Source organism: Carcharhinus amblyrhynchos, chromosome 1 (genome assembly GCF_965287045.1).
Source record: "Carcharhinus amblyrhynchos chromosome 1, sCarAmb.v2.hapA, whole genome shotgun sequence".
In the NCBI taxonomy this organism is placed as follows: domain Eukaryota; kingdom Metazoa; phylum Chordata; class Chondrichthyes; order Carcharhiniformes; family Carcharhinidae; genus Carcharhinus; species Carcharhinus amblyrhynchos.
This window is the reverse complement of record NC_137324.1, coordinates 129,083,260-129,110,593: the sequence shown is the minus strand read 5'-3', so window position 1 is coordinate 129,110,593 and position 27,334 is coordinate 129,083,260. Positions and strand designations below refer to the sequence as shown.

Sequence of the window (27,334 nt, the reverse complement as noted above, 5' to 3'; positions counted from 1 at the left end):
GATAATCTCTTGACAAATGACCCAAATTGAATATTAGTGGAAGTTAATGAATTGTTGTATTTGATTATTTTTGCTGATACTAGGGGAGATATGAGCCTTTAATCAAGTTGAATCTGATAACGTTTTGCTACCGTCTACTTGGGTTTTCTAATAATTAAATAAAGATGGCCTAGGTTTCAGAGACTGGTGGTTTATTTTCTGTATCAGTGTTCTGGTAGAGGCTAGTTATCTGTAAACTTCCCTCCTTCTCCATTTGTCTGCTGAGGTCCCTGTTTTGTTTTGCTTGCAGCCTATTCTCTGATGCTTTAGTTTCTCTTTCTCAGCAGGTTTGTTAAGTTTGCTATGTCTCTTAAATTTGTTTTTAAATTCAAATTAACTGTAGGTATAAATATGTATGTCCATTTAAGTAATGTAGATATACTTGATGCATAAGTTGATAAGTTACTGGAGAATTCTTGAAGGGTTGATAGTCTACCAGGTGACAGGCCATAAGTATTCAACTGGTAAGCCTAGAGAAAAATGCTCAAGGTAGCAAAAAGAAGGTATAGTGTTATAAGTTTAAATTAATGGAAAATTTCTTTTCCTTTTTTTGTAGTTGTCTGTGAAGTCGATTTTCCAACGATTTTTCCAAGGTATGAAATGCTTTTAAATGTAACTGTTTTATTTTATTTTAAAGTTGTATTTCGTGCAATTTTCTTTGCATTTGCTTTTATTGGGGTGGCACAGTGGTTAGCACTCCTGCCTCACAGCGGCTGGGACCCGGATTCAGTTCCCAGCTTGGGTCACTGTCTGTGTGGAGTTTGCACATTCTCCCTGTGTCTGTGTGGGTTTCCTCCGGGTGCTCCGGTTTCCTCCCACAGTCAAAGGTGAGTAGGTTAAGTAGATCGGCCATGCCAAATTCTCCCTCAGTGTACCCGAACAGTCACTGAAGTGTGGCAACTAGGGGATTTTCATAGTAACTTCATTGCAGTGTTAATGTAAACGTACTTGTGACACAAATAAATAAACTTTAAATTTAAGTCATTTTGGATCAGATTGGAGGGGAGAGAAGTCCATTGCTGATGTCATGTAGGGTTGCCAGCAGTGAGTGTATTTGTGGTGATTGCATCACATGACCTTTAATTGCAGTCCCACCATTGGACCAACCTCTAGGGACACATCCTGCCCTCACCAATTGGAAAAGGGTCAGGCTTTTTGTTAGCCAATGAGATTAATTTTCACTGTTAGTTAAACAGCCTTACTGCCCACCATCCCCATCTCCAATGTCTTATAACTAATAAATGCAAATATTCAAAGGAAATAGCCATAGTTTTGTTCAATCCCCCTTTGGGCTGCGTACAACAATGTTCTAGAACTTAATTTTTAATTCCTGGGATGTTGAAGACTCTTCCTGAGGGTTGGTAACCTGAACAAGTGGAGCAATGTGAAATATTTTACTGGCCTTTACAGCTATTACTTAACCATTCAAAACCAGGATCACAATCTTTAGTTTAACAATAGATGTTGCTCAATAAACTGAATGATTTAACTATTGTTAAAGATAAGTATGTGTAAGAAATTTTATATCATCGCATCCCTCCAGGTCAATGTAGGCTGGTTTTGTTATTTGTGTGAGGTTTTAATTTTTTTTGGAATGAAATTTTAATCACAAGATTTTAATTTTGCCTATTCTCCTCATTCTCCTCCAATGGTGTTAATTTGATATCTAAGTGGCTGAATAGTCAACAATGAGTTAATAGAGTGCTGAAGACTGAGAAACTGCAGGGAATTAAACATACAAAAGAATTCATCAGTATGTCACCTAAATATTTTGAAAGACTCATTAATCGATCAAGGGGAGTTTGAACCAAAATGTTGATTTGACATCTTTACATGGACACAAAAAAAAATCAAATGTTAAAATGATTTTTGTGTACTTATTATTGAAAATGATATTAACTTCTTGGTTTGTTATGATGTTCTTCGTACATTTTAATGGTTTTTATTTAAACAGCATTGACATTTTTTAATCATAGAATCCTTACAGTTCCCTACTGTCATCATTCCACAGATTTCCCTGTAACCCACATTTATTTCTTGAGGGTAAAATGTACAGAAGTACTTTTTTTTTAGCAGTGTCCTGTGCACTTATTAAAAGTGGCCATCAGTGGAGTGCTGTGAGATCATTTGGCTGTTGAAATTGCACAGTGTCATGGTAGTTATGCTCCTGGACTGTAATTCTGAAACCTGGGCTAATCCGGAAAAGTGAATCCAATCCAGTCTATGCATATTTCCAACAATGTGGTTGACTCTTAACTGTCCTCTGAAATAGCCTAGCAAGCCACTTAGTTACATAAGATGACTGGTAAATGTTAGAAGTGTTCCAATCCCATGACTGATTTTACGATCACAAAGATCTTCAACTAATAGATGCAGAATTTATTATTTAATTTCTCATTCGATAAATGTGAATGTAATTCAACTAATGCGTTTTTTTTAGCCAAAATGAGTTACGTGACCCTAAATGCAAAAGAAAGATGGCATTTAAGTGTTATAAAAGTGTTCTCAGTTGTAGCCTCCTAAATTTAAAACTTGGACCTTTGTTGTTAGTCTTGTTAAATTTCTCCTTTTATGTTACGTGTACCCTGTAAACATTACATCAGAGAACTGAGGAATTTGTCACAAAATGTGCATTTGCATGTAAAGCTCTTAAATCATTTTTGATTTTCTTCTCTTGAAATTATCATAATACAATCAAGTAGTCAAACTACATTTGAAGAAGAGCATCTCTTATCTGTAAAGTACTGATGCAGCACTGGGAGGAGAAAATGAATTGAGATTGGCAGTTGCTAATTTTCCCAAAGATTGTTATTGACTGAGACTAATTATTGTCTGAGAATAAATCTTCCCCATTAATCTAGATTGATATCGGTTGTCATGTCTTATTGACTGAGCATGTTATGGAGCAGGAGCACTTGGCTGTTAACTTGGTGAACCATAATACATCACAAAGGAAGAAAGTTGTAAAAAGGAGTTTCCATAACATGGTAAACAGAACGATTGAATATATACTGAAATATATATTCACAATATATAAGGCCACAAACTACTTCTCCTGTACTTGAAAATACTGTGGGTAACAAGTTCTTGGATGCATTTTACGAATGCTGCTCAAAGTATGGATGAATGGATAATTTCTGTTGTATAGCATGTCTTTGGCATAAACATCGTCTGTGCTTTGAGTAAATTTGAATTCCTATTACTTCAGTGTGTTTGATTGACACAAGTTGTTTGTCACCTCTTGTCAAATGGACAGTATTTTGCTTTGTTGTACTGAATTTGTCTTTTTTTTTGTCACAGTACTGATAGCATGGACCCATCTGTTGAATACAACATGAAACATAAAAGTCGAGGGGTTGCTTTAATCTTCAACCATGAGCGCTTTTTCTGGTATCTAAACTTGCCCATGAGAGGAGGCACAAATGCTGATAGATACAATCTGGAAAGAAGGTATGTGGGCTTGCTGGAATATATTGCAGTGTGTTTATCACAAGGGTTGAATTAGTGGTTGAGATTTGCGGGGAAAATAAGAGCACAATGTGCATGCTTGTAACTATGTAATTTTACCAGAAATTTGGGCCGAGGAACACTTGTTGGCAAGTGTGAGGTTATCCACTTTGGTAGAAATAATACTAGGAAGGACTACTACTTACAGGGCGAAAAGCTGCAGCATGCTACGGTGCAGAGGGACCTGGGGGTCCTTGTGCATGAGTCGCAAAAACCCAGCCGACAGGTGCAGCAAGTGGTCAGGAAGGCAAATGGGATGCTGGCCTTCATAGCGAGGGAGATTGAATATAAAAGTAGGGAGGTCTTGCTGCAACTGTACAGGGCACTGGTGAGGCCGCAGCTGGAGTACTGTGTGCAGTTTTGGTCGCCGCACTTGCGCAAGGATATTTTGGCCTTGGAGGGAGTGCAGAGGAGGTTCACTAGGCTGATACCGGAGTTGAGGGGGTTGAGCTATGAGGAGAGGCTGAATAGACTGGGCTTGTACTCGTTAGAGTTTAGAAGGATGAGGGGGGATCTCATTGAGACGTATAAGATGATGAAAGGGATGGATAGGGTAGAGGTGGAGAGGTTCTTCCCGCTCAAAGGACAGCAGGACTAGAGGGCACAGCCTCAAGATAAGGGGGGAGCGGTTTAGAACAGAGTTGAGGAGGAACTTCTTCACTCAAAGGGTGGTGAATCTCTGGAATTCTCTGCCCGTTGAAGTGGTGGAGGCTACCTCGCTAAATTTATTTAAGACACGGGTAGATAGGTCTTTGGTAGGCAAGGGGATTAAGGGTTATGGGGCGAAAGCGGGAAAGTGGAATTAGTCATGATCTTATTGAATGGCGGGGCAGGCTCGAAGGGCTAGATGGCCTACTCCTGCTCCTATTTCTTATGTTCTTATGTTCTTAAATAGCATGAATTGCAAATAATCTCAAATTGACAGATATGTGCCTCTCTACTGTTAATCTTATGAAGCTCACTCTCAACTTCCTTGTAAGTATCAATAAATTGTTACATTTGCAATGTTAAAATCAATTACTGCAGAAAGTTAAGTATGGTACTTAACAAAGCAAGGACCTTTTTTACTGATGGGGATTTATATTCCTGAAATGCTACTCAATTTCTTCAGCCCAGAAGGGAAGCAATTGAAACTCTGGTGTCTCATTTCTGTAGGTTTACTGTTAGATGTTTCTAAGACTTAAAATTTTTAACTTAAAATATTTTCCCACATTTATCTATCTGTATTTAATTTAATTCAAACATATTAATTATTTTTCCATTGTTGACTGGGATGTAAATGGGACCGAGTTTGTGGAGAAGCAAAGTTCTTAGTGAGGCTTACATGGAAAAGAATTTAACTCATCTATAATTTAGAATGTTGACAAGTAATCTACCACCTTGGAAGAGTCGATGGAGAGGGAGAGCTGGGAGACTGTGGTGATTGACTTTATCTCTTTGTCTTTCTGATCTACATGCTATTCTTTGGCAATGTGACAAAGGACAAATCCCTGGAGAAGGGCAAATGAGAGCTCTCTAGAGCTAATGGGATCATAACAGGAGGGTGCAAATCTGAAGAAACAGAACAATATACAATCTGAGCGACCATGGAACTGAGGAAGGGAAATTGGCTGGTCAGTAGTTTTGCGATTGAGGTCAAAAAAACAGGAGCTAGGGTTCATGGACAAAATGAGACTGAGAAGAGATTGGAGAGAAACTAGAAGAGATTCGAGTTTAAGGTCAAGGCAGGAGGAGGATTGACTTGTTGAGCAAAGGAAAAGTGGGGAGGCAGTTGATCGAAGGATCTCAGTTAATACTGGGCTGCAACATCTTGTCATCAAGGAATTACCAACATAACTTCAATACTTGTTGGCTACATTTTGTGTCGGCGCATGGCTACTTAGTAAAATATTGGACCAAATGACCCCCAGTGGCTAGCAGCTTTGCTTACTTTTCATATAACTTAACATACTTTTTTTTTGGTTGAGGATAAGATCGCAAGCAGTTAACACAGCCTTTATCCATTTGAATGTCAGCAAATTCCAAACTCATTTCATATTGTCTACTTGTCATTAAAGCAATTTTTATGACTTGCAAGTTTTCTATGATTAATGTAAGGAGCTTGGATTACATCAAAGTAAAATATCAATTCACTTAGGAACTCACTTCTAGCTCTTTTGACTGACCTTCCAAAAACAAACAGCAAAAGTGCATAAATGATACACCTTGAATGGTTCTTAACATATAGGTCCCACTTCTTGTCCTGCCTCTTTGTCCAGTCATGTAAAGGATTGATAAATTGTGCTCAGGCGCAGGTACCCTAGCTGACAGCTTACACCCTAACCCCCTCCAATAACCCCTCACATAAGGATCAAATTTTGAATTTGTAGGTCCATCTGACTGATGAGACATTAGGGAAGTCTGTGACAATTTTAAGAACATAAGAAATAGGAGCAGGAGTAGGCCATCTAGCCCTTCGAGCCTGCCCCGCCATTCAATAAGATCATGGCTGATCAGTCACTGCTCAGTTCCACTTTCCCGCCCTCTCCCCATAACCCTTAATCCCCTCTCTTATCAAAAACCCATCATCCCGCGTCTTAAAAATATTTAGCGAGGCAGCCTCCACCACTTCAACGGGCAGAGAATTCCAGAGATTCACCACCCTTTGAGTGAAGAAGTTCCTCCTCAACTCCGTTCTAAACCGCCCCCCTTTTATCTTGAGGCTGTGCCCCCTAGTCCTACTGTCTTTTTTGAGCGGGAAGAGTCTCTCCGCCTCTATCCTATTCATCATCTTATACGTCTCAATGAGATCTCCCCTCATTCTTCTAAACTCTAACGAGTACAAGCCCAGTTTATTCAGCCTCTCCTCATAGCTCAACCCCCTCAACTCCGGTATCAGCCTAGTAAACCTCCTCTGCACTCCCTCCAAGGCCAAAATATCTTTGCGCAGGTGCGGCGCCCAAAACTGCACACAGTACTTCAGCTGCGGCCTCACCAATGCCCTATACAGCTGCAGCAAGACCTCCCTACTTTTATATTCAATCTCCCTCGCTATGAAGGCCAGCATCCCATTCGCCTTCCTGACCACCTGCTGCACCTGCAAGCTGGGTTTTTGCGACTCATGCACAAGGACCCCGAGGTCCCTCTGCACTGTCGCCTGCTGCAGTTTTTCGCCCTGTAAGTAATAGTCCTTCCTACCATTCTTCCTACCAAAGTGGACCACCTCACACTTGCCAACATTAAATTCCATTTCCTGGCCCATTCGCCCAGCCTATCTAGAGTCTCCCCTCCAGCTCTTGCCCCCCTCTCAATTGCTGTGTCATATTGGGATCTGGTTCTTTCATGTTGATTTCAGTGGGAATCACTAGATAGTAATCCACAGTATGCACTCTTATTCATCTGTCTACTCTAAAAGCTATGAGACAACACAACCCCACAAAAAAAATTATACTTCAACTGGAATTAATGTACTGGGAATGAGAAGTTTCAATGGGGAATCAGAGGTTCAGCTGTGGGGTAATTTTAACTTAATCTGCTCAGTGGGGAATGTTTGTTTTCTATTGAAGGCAATGGAAAGTAAACTTGAAATTCTAACAGGACTAGGCAGAGTAGATGCAGGGAGGATGTTCCCAATGGTGGGGGAATCCAGAACCAGGGCTCACAGACTGAGGAATCAGGGTAGACCACTTAGGAAGGAGATGAGGAGACATTTCTTCACTGAGTGGTGAGCCTGTGGAATTCATTACCACAGAAACTAGTTGATGCCAAAACATAGAATGTATTCAAGAAGCATCTAGATATAGCACTTGGGGCAGATGGGATCAAAGGTTATGGGGAGAAAGCAGGATTAGGCTATTGAGTTGGACAATCAGCCATGATAGTGATGAATGGTGGAGCAGGCTCGAAGGGCCAAATGGCCTACCCCTGCTCCTATCTTCTATGTTGAGTGGGGTATAAAGTGACAACCTGTCTGATCCCATCCCATCAGTTTCCTGCTGAACTGTTAGGTTACATTTATCCTTGTTTTATTCCTTCCTCTAAACGTTCACATGCTGTTCACTCGGACCCATTTCTTATCACACTTATCCCCTTGCCCCTAGATCAGTACACCCTTTCCAACTCTTTCTCCTTCCTTAGCCAACAGAAATTGTAACTATTGTACTGGAAAGGGCCATGTCACATGATTTCCTCAACTAATCTGAGATAAGTATGAAGCAAAACTGGTATTTCTGCCGTTTAGCTGGAAGTTTTACTTAAGGGTATGGTAAGAAATGCTACAGGAAGCGTTGAACTGATGGTGAGTGTGTATGTGAGCTTTTTTTATTTTGTTATATTTGTTTGATCTATTCCCCCATCATATTACGATGTCTGCTATTTTGAAATCAGAATATCAAACCTACCATTTTGTAAAGTTAATTTTACAGAGCACGCATTTACAAAGTTGGTCTGAATTAACATCCCGATACTGACTAGTATATTTGGGATTTAAAAAGCCTAGATTATATAGACTTACACTATACAAGTTGCTTGATTTTTGAAAATTTATGTGGAGGGGTTCAATACCACTATTCTGTATAAGAGTGGTAAAACATTAGTTTCCTCCTGCAGTTCCTGTATAATTATCAATGTATTGTTCAATACTTCTCCATGGTGGGGGAAAGCATCAGAGGATGTCACCTGGAGCTGAGTTACTCTTGTGTATGTCACAGTTAAGCATCAGTTTGGACATTGGCTTATTTTGCACTTTGTTTGATAATGATTGGGAAGTTAGCTTTAAAGGAAATGATTTAGAGAAAGAGGAACTTGTATATGGGTAAGCCAACATGTGTTTTTTTTTAAAATAGGTTACGAGAGCTGGGTTTTGATGTACGTGCTTATGATAACCTCAAATCATCAGAAGTGTTGGAGATAATTCACAAAGGTAACATACAATATATCTTTACAATTATTTGGAAATGGTGAATGCCATGCTAGGATATGCACATAAATAGTAGAGTTGTGTGTACTTGAGCAAATAAGCTGCATCACAGCTAAGGGGAAACTCTTAAGAAGGTGGGAGTTTGAAAGTGCAGTTATTAGGAGAAAGTTTTTTTTGCCCTTCTGGTGGAGAGGGGTATGTGGTTGAGAGGTTGGAAGGATATGGTTGATTAGGAAGAAATTGAAGAGGCTCCTGTCTATGATCGAGGTCAGTGAAGGAGAATAGCCACCAGAGATGAAAGGGCTCAGCATGAATGCAAATAGGCGATTTGGTGTGAGCAAAGAGATTCAGGAATCATGAATTTAGCTCTTCTTCCCTTCTTCTCTATGATGAAGCTAGAAATGACTTGAGTTTGGGGTTTGACCCTATGCAGAGACAAATATGAAAGAGGGGATAGATATTCTGGAGAAAAAATTGGGGATTGTGGTTTTTAAGAAGAGATAATGGGTAAAATAACATGAGGCTTTTGAAGGAGGGAAATGGCAAGTTGATAATGGACATGTGCCACTATGATGGCTTAGGTGGGGCGAGTTCTGGAAAATATGGCCAAGTGGTTAAGTGAAAATCTGTTAAGTTAGATCAGTTTAATTTTCAAAATTGAAATGAACAGATATTCAAGAAAAATATTAAAGGTCAAGGAATCAAAGTGGGTAAATGGAATTGAGATTACAGATCAGACATTTTATTGAATGGCAAATAAGGTTATAGGGAGTGAACTCTTCTTTCTTTTGTCATTTGTAAGAGACAAGGTGTTGCTACAACCAAGCCTAAGGTTCAGTCAAAGCCATGGGGAACTATATTATGACCTTGCTCGAGCAAGGCTTATAGAATCCCGCCTAAGGCCAACAGAGAATTCTGTTCTGTGAGCCTCACCCGCCCCGATTCCAGGCTGTAAGATTCTGGCAATGATGTCAATAGGTGTGGGTGATTTGTTTGTAAGTGAATGTTAATTCTGGAGGGAAATGCAGAGAGGTAGTGATTTGTTAGCAGAATCCAAGGGAACAACGGATAAAGTGCGCAGCTGGAGTTGACAAGATTAGTCTCTAGTGGGACATGCTTTGTGGGAAGATTGGGAGAGAGAAAACATTTGGAGTTGTGACAAGTGTGTCTCCTGAGCTCTTCAGAAAATGCACATAGGGATTTGAGGGGATAGGCATGTATTTATTCCAGGCAAATGCCAACCTGGGCTGGCAGAAAGGTGAAGTGCTAGGATGTAAGGATCAGTTACCTGAGCCTGCAAAGTATGAAAGGCCAGCATTTATTGCCCATCCCTAATTGCCCTCAAAAGTGGTGCATTCTTGAATTGCTGCAATCCTTGTGGAGTAGGTATGCCCACAGTGTAGGAGGTAGTTCCAGGATTTTGACCCAGTGACAGTGAGTGACCGGGAAAGGAACTTCCAGATGGTGGTGTTCCCATTTATTTGCTGCCCTTGTCTAGATGGTAGTGGTCATCGGTTTGGAAGGTGCTGTTTCAGGAGGCTTGATGAGTTCTTGCAGTGCATCTTGCAGATGATACGCTTAGCTGCCACTCTTCATTGGTGGTGGAGGGAGTGAACGTCTCTGGAAGGGGTGCCAATCAAAAGGGTTCCTTTGACCTGGATGATGCCAAGCTTGTTGTGTTGTTGGAGCTGCACTCATCTAGGCCAAGGATGACTTTTGCCTTGTAGATGGTGGATAGGCTTTGGGGAGTCGAGAGACGAGTCACTGGCAACAGGATTCCTAGCCTCTGATCTGCGCTTATAGCCAGATTATTTATATGGTTGATCCAGTTCAGTTTCTGAGCATATATCAGTAAGTTTACAACACTTAGGATTGTGTTTCAGATATTAGAAGATGCTGGGGGAAAAAACTGCTGGTCTGTGAGCAAGTTGGAGAAAATCTTTTGGACGTGACGCTTGATCAAAATTGAATACTAAAAAATAAGCAAACATTTTGCAGTTTGTGAGGAAAGTGATTATATTAGTACAATTTATCCAACCTCACTAAACTACTTTACCTCCTAGTTTTCTGATCTTCACAAATTTTGTCTTTTCCTTTATAGATGGAGATGTGTATTTCCAGTATCTCTATTGCATTTTTAAGTTCCAGCTTGCCGGGTCTGCTCCCAGTTTTATGCCAGGGGCTGCTCTGATCACAGCTGTTTCAATGACTTCCCTCTTCCATCAGATCCACAACCCCACTGTTCCTATATCTCTTTTTGTGCTTCTGCATGATTGTTTCCTGATTGATAGCTCATGTTGTAGTTGGTCAATAGAAGGTCCAGGCTGGACTGGGTCTGTCCTGTCCCCTAGGCTCAGACACTCTATACCTGGACCTGCTGCTCTGTTCCACCTGTTCCTACTTCAAGTCAAACTGACCAAGCATTCACATCAAAGTCAGCTGCAATCGGTTGGGTGTGCTGGTTGAGATTGACATCTGTCTGCGCCAAAGAGAGATCTGGAATGACTGGTCCTCCTCCTCCTCCTCCTGCTACGCGTAAGCTGAGGCTCACTGTGTTTTTTTCTTCAATGTTTAAAGTGTGATGCTTTCAAATACATCACTGAAAAAACAATAGCTGAAATTTCTCATCCTGGGAGAGTACTAAACCAAACTCCAAGTTAAGAGTTGGGAACAGAGCAGTGGATTGAGGAGGTATTTGAGGGAGTGAGCCTTAGCAAAAGCACCTGACCCAATGAGGATGTGAAAGTGAGAATACACCCTGCCATTTATGGGAGAATCTGAGGCCGGGAAAGGCATGAGAAAAACATATTTTTTGGAATCCTCTTCATGGAACAAACGGACTAGTTTAGTTTAACTTATATATTTGATTTGAGTGTATTGCCAAGTCTAATGCCATGTATGATTTACTCATTGATTTTGTTTAATACTTCAGATCTAACTTCAGGTACTATTCTTTTCTTCACAGTGGCCAGTTCAGATCATTCCGATGCGGACTGCTTTTTGTGTGTCTTTCTTAGTCATGGGGAGAACAATCACATTTTTGCTTATGATGCAAAAATAAACTTGCAAGATATAACTGAACGTTTTAGAGGAGATAAATGCCGTTCCCTGGTTGGAAAACCTAAAATATTTGTTATTCAGGTAAAGTGAATCCATGTACCTATTTGGCTTTCTAAGTAGTAAAATGTGAACATTTTGAATTTGTTTTTTAACTTTCAACAATAATTTAAAGTGAAGTGACAATACAGCAATTAAGAAGTTATCTAAATTACTGTGCACAGATTTAGTTGTAATACTTGGATATTCTGCACTGAAAACCCATAAGTTTTCTCTCCAAGGAAGTGACTAATACTTTTTACAACTTAAAATACCGCGGGTGTTGGAAATCTGAATTACAAATCTGGCAGGTCTGGCCAAATCTGTGGTGAAAGAGACAAGAGTTAATGCTTCTAGTTCAATATGACTTTTCTTCGAAACTCTGAAGCCTTCCGTAACTACTTCAGCTTCAATGTTATTCCGGGAGGGATTTCTCAAATTTTCAAAAATATTTACAGACAGTTTGCTTGTCTTGGCCAGAGGTGGGAGTGGCAGGGAGCTGAGTGGCTAGATATGTTAGTAGTAGTGGGTTAACATTTGGGAGGCAGTGGCCTAGTGGTATTATTGCTAAACTATTAATCCAGAAGCTCAACTAATGCTCTAGGATGTGGGTTCGAATCTCACCATGGCAGATGATAGAATTTGAATTAAAAATCTACTGATGTCTGTGAAACTGTTGTTAGCTGTTGGAAAAAGAAACCCATCTGGTTCATTAAAGTGCTAGGGAAGGAAATCTGCCATTCTTATCTGGTCCGGCCTACGTGTGACTCCAAAGCTACAGCTATTTGTTTAACTGCTCTTGGGCATGAGCAATAAATGCTGGCCAGCCAGCAACACCCATGTGCCATGAATGAATAAAAAGAGGGTGGTGGTGGGAGGTAATTCATCCAGTTACAGAATTGTTTCCTTCAGTTTTTGAAGGCAGCTGTACACAGAAAAACAGATTGCTCTTCTCATTGAATAGATAACATAGGCGCATCAAATTACCTCAATTAATACATGAAATAACTTACTGAAATAACAAGGGGAATGTGAATACATTTTCTAAACTAGCTGCAGATAATAGCAATGTAATCTGTGAAATTCCAGTTTTTGGAAGTTTAAACCAAACTATGCAAGTTTTCTCACTGTTTTGAAGCCAGAATCACTAAATGTTTTAACAGTATTCATGTACAGTTTTACGCATTCTTATCTACAAAGACCATTTTATACAGGGTAGCTGCACCAGTTTAATAGTTTGGAACTAATCAATGGTCAAGAAGGCAGTTTTTGCAAGCGTTGTGGAACGTGAAGAGCAGGAGAAGACACTGAGGACGTCCTGGTCATCCACTGTGCCTAGTCCCATCTCCAGCCGTCCTAACTCTTGTCTTGCCACTGGATCTAGATGGGAATTGGGAAGGGAGAGTGAGGCTGACGCTGCACAACTCTTCCTTACTTTAATCCAAATCAAGCGCTAGTCTTGTCATCGTCGTTGTTCAACCCTTGAAGTCCTGTGGCGATGGGCAAGCGATGGAACAACAGGTGTGGATACACAGGGAGCTGTAATCACGGACCTGCACACAGGCGGCTCAGGTCTAATGGCCGTTTTCTGCTGACCGAAGCAGCAGTGAAACTCGGCGTCTATCTGGGTGACTGAGCTGTCCTCTTCAGGAACGCACTGCTCACCTCTGTAGACTGAGGAAGGGGCTAGAAAAGGTGCCCTAAACATTGCCTGCTTCACTACACTCTGGCCAGTTTACTGCGGCTGGCGGGGATCCCATCTTGCGGTAGAACAAACAAAACACAAGGTGACATCTCTCACCATTGGTACTTGGAACCTGCGCATGCTTGTGGACAACCCTACAGCAGACAGACCAGAGAGAAGAACAGCCTTAGTTGCCAGAGAGCTTGCAAGGTCCAACATTGACATTGCAGCCCTGAGCGAAACTCGTCTTGCCAACGTAGGTCAGTTGACTGAAACTGGAGGTGGATACACTTTTCTCTGGAGCAGCCATGGCAGCGATGAGTGTCGTGATGCTGGAGTTGGATTTGCCATCAGGAGTCACCTTGTTCGGAAACTTGATAGGGATGTAAACAACTGGCTTTTGACATTGTAGCTTTCGCTACAGAACAGAAGCCAAGCCACCCTGATCAGTGCCTATGCCCCCACAAGGAACAACCCGGACGAGATGAAAGACAAACTCTACAAAGAACTAGACACCCTACTATCAGCAGTGAGCTGTACCGACAAGCTGATCTTGCTTGGCGATTTCAATGCAAGAGTAGGGTGTGACTGTGCAATGTGGCATGGAGTGGGCAAGTGTAACAGTAACGGCCTACTCTTAATGAAGATCTGTGCAGCACACGACCTCCTCATCACCAACACAACCTTCCGTCTGCTTAAATGTAACAAGATCTCTTGGATGCACCCCTGCTCTAAGCATTGGCATCTTATTGACTGTCATTGTCAGGAGAAAAGACAGGCAGGACGCCAGAGTAACCAAAGCCATGTGTGGTGCTGACTGCTGGACAGATCACAGGCTCATTGTCTCCAAAATGAAGTTCAGCATCAGACCCAAGAAGCGACCACAAGGAAGCAAGGTTATGAAAAGAATCAGTGCGGCCAAGCTAAAGAACCCCAGCAAAGCTTCAGTACTGGCTGAAGACTTAAAAATCAAGCTTGCTGACCTACACCTCGCAGGCAGCGCTGAGGATGACTGGGAACGCTTCAGGGATGCTATCCATACATCTGCACTGAAGATGCTCGGGGGCCCCCCACTTGCAAGCAGCATGACTGGTTTGATGAGATACAAGCTCTACTTGTTGAAAAGCACTGTCTTCATCAGACCTGTCAGAATGACCCATCTTCAGCTGCCAAGAAAAATGCTTTTACCAGTGCTCGCAGGACAGTCCAGAATAAACTGCGTAAAATGCAGGATGCCTGGCTGAGCGCCAAGGCAGATGAAATACAGGGATACGCTGACAGAAACGACTTGAAACGGTTCTCCGAAACTCTCAACACTCTCCACGGACCTCAATCTTTCGGGAGGTCCCCCCCTCCTGAATACAGATGGTACAACTCTCATTACAGAGAGGGCTCAGATCCTGCAGAGATGGGCTGACCACTTTGAAGCCGTCCTCAACCGACCGTCATCTATTAATGATGAGGCAATAGACAGGATTCCCCAGGTCAATATCAGCAGCGCCATGGATGACCCACCGGTAGTAGCTGAAGTCACAAAAGTTGTCAGCCAGCTATCCAGGGGCAAAGCCCCAGGGACGGATGCCATATCCACACAGATCTACAAAGCTGCTGGTCCTGTACTTACTGAGAAGCTCACCGAGTTGTTCCAGTTCTTTGGAAGCAAGGATCCATTCCTCAAGAACTTAAAGATGCTTCCATCGTACATCTCTACAAGAGGAAGGGCAAACGACAAATATGCAACAACCACTGAGGAATCTCGCTGCTCTCCATCACAGGAAAAACCCTCGCAAGAGTCCTGCTAAACCGTCTGGTCACTCATCTGGAGCTGGGCCTGCTTCCAGAATCTGTGTGACTTCAGCAAAGGTTGCGGGACTGTTGACGTGATTTTTGCTGCACGCCAACTTCAGGAGAAGTGTCAGGGGCAGAATCGTGAGCTCTACACAACCTTTGACCTCACGAAAGTCTTCGATACTATAAGCTGACATGGCCTGTGGAGGATCATGTCAAAGTTAGGCTTCCCCCCCCCAGATTCATTCAGATGGTATGCCAGTTCCATGATGAAAAGTCTGACAACACCAGGTTTTAGTCCAACCTATTTATTTGATAATATACTCACAAGCTTCCGGGTTAGTCCCTTCGTCAGGTGAATGGAGAGTTCTGGCCTCAGACAGAGCATATAAAGCACAGACAGTTTAGAGATTACTGATTAGAATGCGAATCCTTACACCTAACCTGCTGTTCAAGACCTGAAGTGGCTGATAATGTGAGTGGAAGGAGCACTGATCACAGGTTAAAGAGATGTGTATTGTCTCCAGACAGTACAGTAAGTGAGGTTTTGCAAACCCAGGCAAGTCACGGGGGTTACAGATAGTGCGACATGAACCCAAGAACCCTGTTGAGACCGTCCTCATGTGTGCGGAACTTGGCTATCAGTCTCTGTTCAGCGACTCTGCGCTGTCGTGTGTCGTGAAGGCCGCCTTGGAGAATGCTTACCCGAAGGTCAGAGGCAGAATGCCCGTGACCACTGAAGTGTTCGCCAACAGGAAGGGAACAGTCTTGCCTGGTGACTGTCGAGCGATGTTCATTCATCCGTTGTCGTAGCGTCTGCATGGTCTCCCCAATGTATCATGCTTCGGGACATCCTTTCTTGCAACGTATCAGGTAGACAATGTTGGCCGAGTTGCAAGAGTATTTACCATGTACCTGGTGGATGGTATTCTCACGTGTGATGATGGTATCCATGTCGATGATCCGGCATGTCTTGCAGAGGTTGCTGTGGCAGGGTTGTGTGGTATTGTGGTCACTATTCTCCTGAAGGCTGGGTAGTTTGCTGCGAACAGTGGTCTGTTTGAGGTTGTGTGGTTGTCTGAAAGCAAGAAGTGGGGGTGTGGGGATAGCCCTGGCGAGATGTTCGTCTTCATCAATGATATGTTGAAGACTCCGGAGAAGATGTCGTAGCTTCTCCGCTCCGGGGAAGTACTGGACGACGAAGGGTACTCCGTCCACTGTGTCCCGTGTTTGCCTTCTGAGGAGATCGGTGCGGTTTTTCGCTGTGGCGCATCGGAACTGCCGATCTATTAGTCGAGCACCATATCCTGTTCTTATGAGGGCATCTTTCAGGGTCTGGAGGTGTCTGTCACGATCCTCATCTGAGCAAATCCTGTGTATACGGAGGGCTTGTCCATAGGGAATGGCTTCTTTAACATGTTTAGGGTGGAAACTGGAGAAGTGGAGCATTGTGAGATTGTCTGTGGGCTTGCGGTACAGTGAGGTGCTGAGGTGACCGTCCTTAATGGAGATGCATGTGTCCAAGAATGCAACTGATTCTGGGGAATAGTCCATGGTGAGTCTGATGGTGGGGTGGAATTTGTTGATATCATCATATAGTTGTTTCAGTGATTGTTCACCATGAGGCCAAAGGAAGAAAATGTCATCGATGTATCTAGTGTATAGCATTGGTTGAAGATTCTGTGCAGTGAAGAAGTCTTGTTCGAACCTGTGCATGAAGATGTTGGCATATTGAGGTGCAAATTTGGTCCCCATGGCTGTTCCATGTGTCTGGATGAAAAACTGGTTGTTGAAGGTGAAGACATTGTGGTCCAGGATAAAGCGGATGAGTTGTAAAATTGCATCTGGAAACTGGCAGTTGTCAGCATTGAGTACTGAGGCAGTCGCAGCAATGCCATAGTTGTGGGGGATGTTGGTGTAGAGCGCTGAGACATCCATTGTGACGAGGAGTGTCCCTGGTTCAACTGCTCCGTGTGTGCTGAGTTTCAGTAGGAAGTCCGTAGTGTCGCGACAAAAGCTGGGGGTTCTTTGTACAATGGGTTTCAGGATGCCCTCGACGTAGCCGGAGAGGTTCTCACACAGAGTTCCATTGCCCGATACGATGGGACGGCCAGGTGTGTTTGCCTTGTGTATCTTTGGGAGGCAGTAGAGATCTCCAATGCGGGGAGTACGTGGAATGAGAGCACGGAGGGTGCTCTGAAGGTCCAGATCAAAGGTCTTGATCAGATTGTTGAGTTGACGAGTGTGTTCTTTGGTCGGATCTGTGGGTAATTGTCTGTAGTGTTCCTCATTGTTTAGTTGTCGGTACACTTCTTTACAGTAATCCGTGGTGTTGTCAGACTTTTCACTGTGTTTACGCCAGTCCAACGCCGGCATACCCACATCAGTTCCATGATGGCCTGAGTACTGGATAGCGGAGAATCCTCTAAGGCATTCCCAGTCACCAATGGCGTCAAACAGAGCTGTGTGCTCACACCCACGCTGTTCAGCATGATGTCTACTGCTATGCTGAATGATGCCTTTCAGGACAGTGTTGCTGGAATCAGCCTCAAGGACAGTTGGTTGGGAAGCTCTTCAACCTGAGCTATTCAAGCTATTACCAAAGTGAAAGACACTGTCCTGAGAGACTTTCTGTTTGCTGATGACTGCGCCCTGTATACTGGCTCAGAGCCAGAGATGCACGTCAGCATGGACAAATTTTCCACGGCTTGTGACAACTTTGGATTCACCATCAACATTAAAAAGACTGAAGTTATGCACCAGCCTGCTCCTCATGCACCATACGCAGATCCCATAATCACAATCAAAGGGCAGAAACTACAGGCAGTGGACCAGTTCACTTATCCTGGCAGCAGTGACTATTGATACAGAAGTTAACTGCAGAATAGCACTCCACTGTATGGAAACATCGAGGAATCAGCCCAGCAACAAAACTGAAGGTCTACAATGCCGTGGTACTCACTACCCTCCTGTATCCCTGTGAAATGTGGACTATGTATAGAAGGCATGCAAGACAGCTCAATCATTTCCACATGACTTGACTTGTCTTAGCAGAATATTATGCATCAGATGGCAAGACAAAGTACCAGACACTGAAATTCTTTCTAGAGCAAGTCTATCATCATTCCACACCCTGCTGATGAGAGCACAGACCCAGTGGGCAGGTCATGTCATCCGTATGCCAGACAAGCGCATACCCAAGCAGCTCCTTTTTGGGGAACTCTCTGCTGGAAGATATTTGCATGGAGGGCAGAAGAAACATTTCAAAGAGACACTCAAGGCTTCCCTGAAGTCGCTTGACATAGACACGACCACCTGGGAAACATTGGCACAACAACTACAGTATCTATACAAGCCTGTCCAATATGTACCAGGATATTCCATGCCCGAATTGGCCTGATCAGTCATCTTTGGACACACCGCAACCAGCCTCAAAATGACTAATGGTGTCGAGGTCCTTATCGATGACGATGGACGAACAACAAGTACGCATTCTTATGTACAGAGACCATTTTTACCGTCTGCACTAGTTTAATAGCTTGGAACTAATCCCTGCTCTCGTAGTGTAGCTTTCTGGAAAGGCAGTTGTGTCACCAATGACTGTTTGAATGAAGATGAAATATTGGTAATTCAGGTTTCCACTTAAGATGTATGATCTTTCTACAATAGGTGAGATGCAGTAATAGTCACGAGTTAACTTTCATACAAGGCTGTAACAGTGAAAAATTATTGGTTACTATCACTGCAGATGTTACAATATCCATTCTAATTCAGCTTTGTACAAAATTGTATGGTTACAAATGCATGTAACTTGTGTATAAATGTGGCTCTAGAAATATCATTGTTATAACTCCTACGGAATTAAGCTACACATGATGCAATTAATCTGGGTGGACAGATAAATTTAATGGGAATGGATGTAAAGTATTACATTATGACTGTGTATTCCATGCATGATGTTGATGTCGCTAAGGATGACATTGGGAGAGACTTGGAAACCTTAGAATCAATATTCAATCACTGCAGGACAGTAATTGACAGAGTGAATAATATTGAGAGCTTTTCAGCCTTGGGGAGAGAAATAAGGTCAGAACGATAATCTTAAATTGTAACCATAATCTGAAAACTTGCTTGAAATTAAGAGTTATTTCCACTTTTGTGTTCCTGGCAGATATTAAATGTTCTCCCTTTCATTCACTTTTGTGGATGTAAGTTCCTGGAGGATGTGCAGTTTCCAACTGAATACTGCAAAGTCTCCCTTATAAAGCTACAAAATTAGAAAAGGACTTGGGTTCATACCTGGACTAATAAGTGACCAATATATGGAATGGATTTGTGACCAAATAGTGGAGGTGAAAACCTAGAAATGGAGAAATAATGGTGGCAGGAAACTTCTGGTCTGAGGAACTAAAATGAGCAGAATTACCTAATGTATTACTCTGTTTTAAACAACTTTGTTTGAGAATGTTGTTGCTATTTATGATTATCAGGCATGTCGAGGAGACAAACATGATGAGCCAGTGATGCCCATGGATGAGGTGGATGCAGTGTATGCACAGCCTGCAGTGAATGAAGTGGTCATTGATGCAGGAACCATGCCCACATTACCTGCTGGTGCAGATTTCATTATGTGCTATTCAGTAGCTGAAGGTAATGATGCTTTTTCTCACTTGTTCATAACCTCCATGTACCAATTGGAATTTGTCATTCCCTAGAGAATCCCATTCTGGGCTACACGTTAGCTCTTTTGGTTCTCTGGTTCGGTTTTAAATTTCCTCTAGTACCTGATTGACAATGGCCTGCTGCTGTGCCACAATGCAGTTTTATTTTAGCTGCTAATTTCAGAGAAAGCAAATTTGGTAAATGTCAACTCTGTTTCAAAATCTGTGGTGAAATATCGTTCTTCCCAATCCCTGATTTCCTCATTCATTCGCCACATCATCCCAACATCCATGTTGACTATTCTCCAATGCTGATATTGAAAAATGAAGTCTTAATGCAGGAATTTGACACAATTGATTGAATTAGTGCAAAACATTTAGGATGTGTGTAGTCACTGAAGCACTCTGTTGGAGTGGGGAAAGAAAATAAAATTGCTTAACACCATGTGCGGGACAGGTTCTGTTTTTGATTGTTGCCTCTGTTTGAATGTGGATAGGTGCATGTCTCTTCACATAGCATTAATCCAACTTGTATTTTAATCTATTGTTCTCCCTTTAAAAGATGCACTGGCTTTGACTGCAATCACCCACAATAGCAAAACATCCTCTGCTTTAATAACTGAGTAATTCTTGTGACAATTTTAAATATATATCCCCTGACTCCCCATCCATAGTAAAATAGTCTTTTCCATTGAATGTGCTAAAAAGATTACATTTTATTAACTTACTTAACTACAATGAATATATTATCATGGTCATAGGAGACTCCAACTCTAGAACTGTTTTGCTGAAATCTTTCAATGGCTTAAATATTTCCCTTAGTGCCCAAAGTAGCACGTCTGTTGAAAACTGGCCAAAATTTTGCAGAGTACATTTTTCTAATTATGTTTTTCCTCTTGTCCTCATGAGATTTCTCCGTCTCTTGAATGTTTCTGATTTTAATTACTTCACCAATTTTGTTCCTTCATCAAGCTCTGCAAATTGCTCCCTCAACCTCTTAAATACCTTAAAACCTATCTTATGGCTTATTACAATCAAAGTACAAAATAAGCCATTTAGCCCTCAACCTGCTCGGCTATTCAATAAAATGACTGATTTGTTTGCGTTTTAAATTCCACATTGCTAGTCCAGGGAATCAGAAGTTATGGTAAAGATGGTGTCACAGTATTGTCACTGGACTAGCAATCTTAAAAACCTAGGGTAACGTTCTGGAGACCGGAGTTCATGACAGACAGTGGAATTTCAATTCAACAAAATCAGGAATTAAAAGTCTAATGATGACCATGAAACCATTGTCGACTTTTTAAAAAAAAGTTGGTTTATTAAGGAAATCTGCCATCTTAATCTTTTTTTTTAAAACAGTGCCCCCTCATTGGTTATTTACTCTTCTTCCTCCTCCTGTAGGTCAGCACCAAGTTTTGTTGTGAAATGCCTGTGAGGAAAAAGGTGTGGCTTATATTAAAGATGCAGTATAATTGATTATAAGTTGTTGAAAGTCTGCTTCAAGCAGAGTAATGTTTTAAATGTTTGCAAAGAATCTATTGTATATAATTTTCTTCTTGCCCTAGGTTTCTACTCTCATCGTGAAACTATAAATGGCTCTTGGTACATTCAGGATTTCTGCGAATTACTTGAGAGCCATGGTTCACAAATTGAGTTCACAGAGTTTCTGACCTTGCTGAACAGGAAGGTGTCACAGCGAAGTGTGCTCAACTGCCAGGATCGGAGTGCAATAGGGAAGAAACAAGTCCCCTGCTTCGCCTCGATGCTTACCAAGAAATTGTATTTTAAACCAAAGACTTCATAGCCAATCGTGTTTATTCTGCTTAAGTTTGGTTGGTCTTGGCAAAGCCTTTTTTTAAAAATAATGAGCATTCTATTGGACGTGCAACTCTGAACAGTTAGTCTCATGATGGACAAATTGTATAATCTGCTCAAAAGAAATTCACAAACTGAAGATAATTTTTTAATCCAATCATGAGTAGGATTTGCTTTGTTATAAAAAAAATCAAAACTGATTCCACTTTTGCTTTAGTCAGATTCTTTTCAATCTGGCAATTTACAAAGACTGTCATAGAGCCATAGACACTGTCTTTTATACTTTTGAATTATTGGTGAAGGGAAACTTAAAACTTTTTATACTGTCATGATGTGGTACTTCAAGAGCAACTAGTGAGTTTTAATCTTTTTAAAAAAAAGCATGTTTAGTTACATTGTATATTCCACTGTTACCTCCTCTTCCACAATACTCACCTCTTCCCTCTTTCTTGTGGCTAAGTAGCTTTTCATTGGTGTGAGGCTGCTCTCAAATTCATTGCGCAGTGACTGTGGTCACTCCTGAGGGTCATTTAAGGGCAGTTGTAACAAATCTTAGTGCCTTGAGCTATAGCCATAAGTTTAAACCGGAATGTTTCAGGAACATTTTGTCCAATCATGTTTTCATAGACTAAGAAAATGACCCACATATATATGTGAAGTTTGTGTTTTCCTGTGGGTCAGATGCATTGTGATAACTTGGTGTCTTATTTGTATGATCATGAAGTATTCCAAGTAAAAAAAATTGACCAAACTGGTTGAGTTTAAAAATCAATGAGCTAAACTGAACCACTCTTTATTCTGAGTAAGTTTATGTAGTGTAAATATTCACCAAAGGTGAAAGAATGGACTTGATTATCAAAATGTTGGAACAGTGCGCAAACAATTTTAAATTTCCCAGTAACATTTCATATGATTGTTCTTTCAAAACCAGGTAGATATAGTACTTACTACAGCAATGGGCTTGGCAGTGTAATGGATAGGTATGACACTAAGTTGACTTTAGTGATAATTCTTGCGAAAATATTACTAGTGTTAAAGAGTGAATGCTTTGTTTTCACACTTACATGTAAGTATTGAGAAAGTTCATGGTTTAATCTCAATCACATTTACCATCAACTGAAAACTGATTTCAGATGAGGCATACAGGATAATGGGGGAAAGGGAGAAGAGAAACTCTGCACAGCAAGCAAGAACCAAGAAATTACCAAAGGTCAAAATTAAAATATCCATCATTTGATTTATTTTTCTTTGAACAGGAAGAAAACAACCTTACAAAGTCAGTACTATAGTGTTGAATATCATCTGCCCCATTGGAAATAAGAGGCAGGAAATGAAGGAGATACCATTCCATTCTGTTTGATTTAAAGGCAAAAACTAATCAGTTTAATATTGTGCATTTTCAATAATTATCATACAGAAAATTCTCATTAGCATGCAATGCCTGAATTGTTAATTAATTCCATGTGGCCTGGAGTAACATACAAGATGCATGTTCACAAATCTCTGGGACAATGGGAGAGCAAAGAGGTCTTCCAAAGACTGACCCTCATTCACATGAACATTAAGATGCAGCACATTTATAGGATAGTATAACATTAATTAAAAACTGTAAAATAGAGCACAATCCTTTTTCCCAGACATTAGTACTATCCAGAAAATGTATAGAAATAAAACACACGTGGATTATTTCATTATTCTAACAATCCTTGTTTCAATCAAACTGCTTAATATTTGTGTGAGCCATCAGTAGCATGACTGTAGTGTCTGATCGGTGCTTCTGACTGTAATTGGGGCATTTTTATAAGAAATGAAGTGGGAGTATTCTCACTTGCCAAACTGAAACCTGCCTCCCTCACTAATGGAACAAAATCTAAAGGTGCATTCATCCATCAACACTAACCACAAGACCAACCAGTTAGTCACAAAAGCCACAAGCAAATTTAACATGAGCATGCATTGAAAACATGTCTTTGCACTGTTATAGTGTCAAAACTAATCATTTTAGATTTTTAATTGACTGAAAAACAGTACAAACCATTTTTTAAAATGAAAAGTAATGATTACTATTTTCAAACTGGGAAGGAAAGTACAGGACAAGAAATGGTTCACAACCTGCAAATCCCAGAAATAATATTCAATTTTCTATCTACCAAGAAAAGCCAAGTCTGAAAGAAACCTGCTGTAAGAAGTTATGTATAAAAAAAACCAGGAGTTTGGCAATGAGCAGAGACAGCACAAGGTCTGAACGAACTAAGTTTTAAAAACATAATAGGCAGATTTCAAAACCATGGGGTGAATCTCCCATCCCGCTGTGGTGCTGTTGTAGTCCATCAGTCAGAAGACTCTAGTGGAGGCTGGGCCTACCAGTCTCGGCCAATCCCCCCACAAAAGTATTTCACTCCAGCAAGGTTTACTATAGTTCCCCACTTGCAAAGAGCTGGTGGTGTGACCCTGCTGAAGTGAAGGGGGGAGGTCACAATCAAGGCACCCCACCCCTCCCCACACTGTGCAGTGCCATGGGGGTGTCACCTAATGGGAGGGTCAGCTGTGGAGGTGGGTCCTGCTGCCACTCTGACAGAGGGAGGAAGGCCAGCAATCGAGACTGGCCATTGGGAGGGTTGGGATAATGGGGTAAGGAGTGTTGGTCGAAGCTGGCCTGGGCATGTTTGGGAGACCAGCAATCGGACCTTGGGTGGTCACATGCTGGCCAGCACTTGAGAGGTGGACAGTGCGGGCCACTGCCCATCCAGCGATCTCAGTACTGATAAATCAGTGCACATGCAGTGGCCTCTTCAGTGGGAATAGGTGCCACCCCCTGATTTTTGGAGCAATTCAAGTTAGGACACTCAGCAGTGCACAGAGTGTGGGAGATTCATATTTAAACTCTCGTTGAAAAAAAACAGGTTGATTTACTCCAATTTTTATGCAAATTCAACACTGAAATTTTTTGGGGGGAATCCCCCCCTCCCCCATTTCTTTCAGAATTAATAGGAATAAGACTCATCGCTATATTTGGCACAGAGAAAACTCTTCATTCATGACTGAGGCAGAGCAAGTTTAAATACTGCAGTTTATTCTGTTAGTACAAACAACACTGCCTTTTAATAGCCACCTTTGGCACCAGTGCTGAAAAAGAGAGCATCAAGCAGTCAGTATGAGACAGAATTGAAAGTCAACTTGCTTCATTATTTTTGCAGTTCACCAATGACATATTCAATTTTTAAAAAACAGCTGAAAAAAAACATGACTGCAGAAATTTAAATTCTACCCAGAGTGAGTCTCCCAGCCCAGACTACATCTGAAAGTGAGTGCAGTGAGTTTTCCCACTGCAAATGGTACAAGTGAGTATACTGACCAACTTTTCAAATCCCATTTGTACTACAGCGACTGTGCGCATTAGAAAAACAGTCTTAAGTGCTAATGCTGTTTGCCAGATTTCAACAAGAATACCTTTTAAAGCACACCTCTCCTTAAGGCAGAACTCACTTTGGCTAACATCCCGATATAATCCAGAGTACTTGACTCCCAAAATCAATACCTGCTTTTAAAGAGGCACATTTACTGTAATAATTTCAACTCAATAAAAATTGATCTTCCTGCTACAACCATTGTTAACCCCTTCACAAATTACATTTTTCTGTAAATTGGTACTTAACCATTGTATTAGTAATTTTGCGAGACTGCTTGTCTTCCCAGTACAGAGGAGGAGCACTTCTTTGTAATCAAGATAGCAGCATTAAAGCTGCAGTATGACTCAACTTCACCACAGGTTTCAAACATTGTGTTAAAGACCACTCTGACTAAAGCAAGCTAATTGTCAGAGCTTTGTACCTGAAGTATTGGGGTTGGAAACAAAGAGGATAGGGGAGTAAAGGGAAGAAAAAAAAAATCATAGAAACCCTACCGTACAGAAAGGCCATTCAGCCCATCGGGTCTGCACCAACCACAATCCCACCCAGGCCTACCCCCATATCCTTACATATTTTACCCAATAATCCATCTAACCTACACATCTCAGGACACTAAGGTACAATTTAAGCATGGCCAATTAACCTAACCTGCACATCTTTGGACTGTGGGAGGAAACCGGAGCGCCCGGAGGAAATGCATGCAGACACAGGGAGAACGTGCAAACTCCACACAGACAGTGACCCAAGCCGGGAATCAAACCCAGGTCCCTGGAGCTGTGAAGCAGCAGTGCTAACCACTGTGCTACCGTGCTGCCCACAGTGTGTATCGAAAGAAGAGTTTAAATCAGTTCCACAGGCATTTCACTCAAACAATGCCACAGAATTGCAAAAAAGGATATTACACACAAATAAAATCAGTTTTTAAATAAGAGAGAGAGAGAGAGAGAGAGAGGTAAACACCTGCCTAGGCACTGTGATGAGATCTAAAGGTTGCACTGGTGAAGAGATCAATGTCATAATGAAGCATGGTTCCAAGTTTATGTCCCCACCTTTTACAGTTTCATTTTAATCTTTGCTGTTTAATGGTTCGATTGGAAGTTGCAGTTGCAAAGGGTTTCGCAGTCGTCTGAGGTTTGTTTCTACCTATGGAATAAAACAAAAATCACAAAATCAGCAAACCTCAACAACTTGCATTAATGCTGCACGTCTATTGACAGAAAACAACACCACAGGCCTGTAAACAGAAAAAACTAGAATTGAGAAACTAAAAGTGGAGATGACAGGAGGGGTGACCAAAAAGGTGATAAAGAGGTGGGCTTTAAGTCTTTAGAGGCGTTTGGATGGTAAATAAGAACATTGAGTCTAGACAGTCAAATGCATGGCTGCCTACAGTGGAATGAAGGAAGTGAAATGGTGAAGGATGTCCAAAAAACCACAAATAAAAGAGAACTCTTCAGTGGGTTGCAGAGATAGGGATGGAAAAAATGAAAAATTTTAAACATAAAGATGTGTGTTTTAAATTGGGACATGTTTGAGGATAGTGCGAATATAGGTCAGTGAGGACAAGGGTGAAGGGTGAGTGGAACTTACTGCAGGATAGGATTTGAACAGCTGAAATTTATAAAACATGGTGGAGCATGGGAGACTGATCAGGTAAGCATCAAAATAGTTGAATCCAGAGGTGAAAAAAGTACCGAGAGTTTTTTTTAGCAACAGCAAGGTGAAGGTGGGCAATATTACAGGGGATGAGACAGCAGTCTTTGTGACAAAGTTAATCTAGGGTCAGAGGATCAGCTCCATGTCAAATAGAATTGAAAGACTGTGATCAGTCTTGTTCAACCTGAGACAGTAATTGGCAATGAAATTGAAATTAGTGAAAAAAAGCAGGGAGTTTTTGTACTGGGGCAGAAAATCATGTTTAGCTGGAAATAACTTCAACTCATTCAAAACTGGTAAACGAACCAGCAGTCTTGACAATATAGAGATAGTGCAGGGGACAACATACATTTAATGTTGACTGCAGGTCTTCAATGGACATCGTGTGGATGAAGAATAGAAGATGGCCAAAGAAAGATCCTTGGGGACTTCAAAGGTGAGTGTGCAATGGTGAGAAAAGAAAGCAATGCTGCAACTGGCTAGGTAAGACTGGAAACAAGCAAGGGCATCCAAATGAGCTGAGAGGGGAGGGGAGTGGAGTGGAGGCACTGAAGATGGTGTGGTCAACTGTCAAAGGCAGCAGAAAAGGTAAGCAAGGATATAGATAGGGATGTATAGGAAGGACAAGAATGCAGTGAAATCAGGGGAAAAAGAACAAGCTGAGCTGTGTTGAAGATTGAAATGATAAAAAGCTGAAGGAGCATATTTCAGGGAGAAACAAAGGGTGCAACTTGGGGAAGGCCACAGACAGAAAGAGTGGAATGAGGTGGGGTGCTCA

At 41.6% G+C, this 27,334-nt stretch overlaps 2 protein-coding genes across 3 annotated transcripts in view; one reads left to right on the top strand and one right to left on the bottom strand.

Moving 5' to 3' along the window:
• Positions 1-22,262, top strand: part of LOC145345005 (caspase-6-like) — a 35,724-nt gene extending 13,462 nt beyond the window's left edge. For both annotated transcript variants that reach the window (XM_080192486.1, XM_080192495.1), the window contains 6 exons: positions 596-632; positions 3,340-3,489; positions 8,370-8,446; positions 11,409-11,584; positions 19,502-19,661; positions 21,241-22,262. In XM_080192486.1, the coding sequence (XP_080048612.1) occupies positions 596-632; positions 3,340-3,489; positions 8,370-8,446; positions 11,409-11,584; positions 19,502-19,661; positions 21,241-21,479 (839 nt within the window). In that variant the 3' untranslated portion in view covers positions 21,480-22,262. The remainder of the gene's footprint in view (positions 1-595; positions 633-3,339; positions 3,490-8,369; positions 8,447-11,408; positions 11,585-19,501; positions 19,662-21,240) is intronic.
• Positions 22,263-22,707: 445 nt separating this feature from the next.
• LOC145345001 (calcium uniporter regulatory subunit MCUb, mitochondrial-like) overlaps positions 22,708-27,334 on the bottom strand; it is a 110,908-nt gene continuing 106,281 nt past the window's right edge. The window contains exon 8 of the mRNA XM_080192471.1: positions 22,708-26,043. Within this exon, the coding sequence (XP_080048597.1) occupies positions 25,966-26,043 (78 nt within the window). The 3' untranslated portion in view covers positions 22,708-25,965. The remainder of the gene's footprint in view (positions 26,044-27,334) is intronic.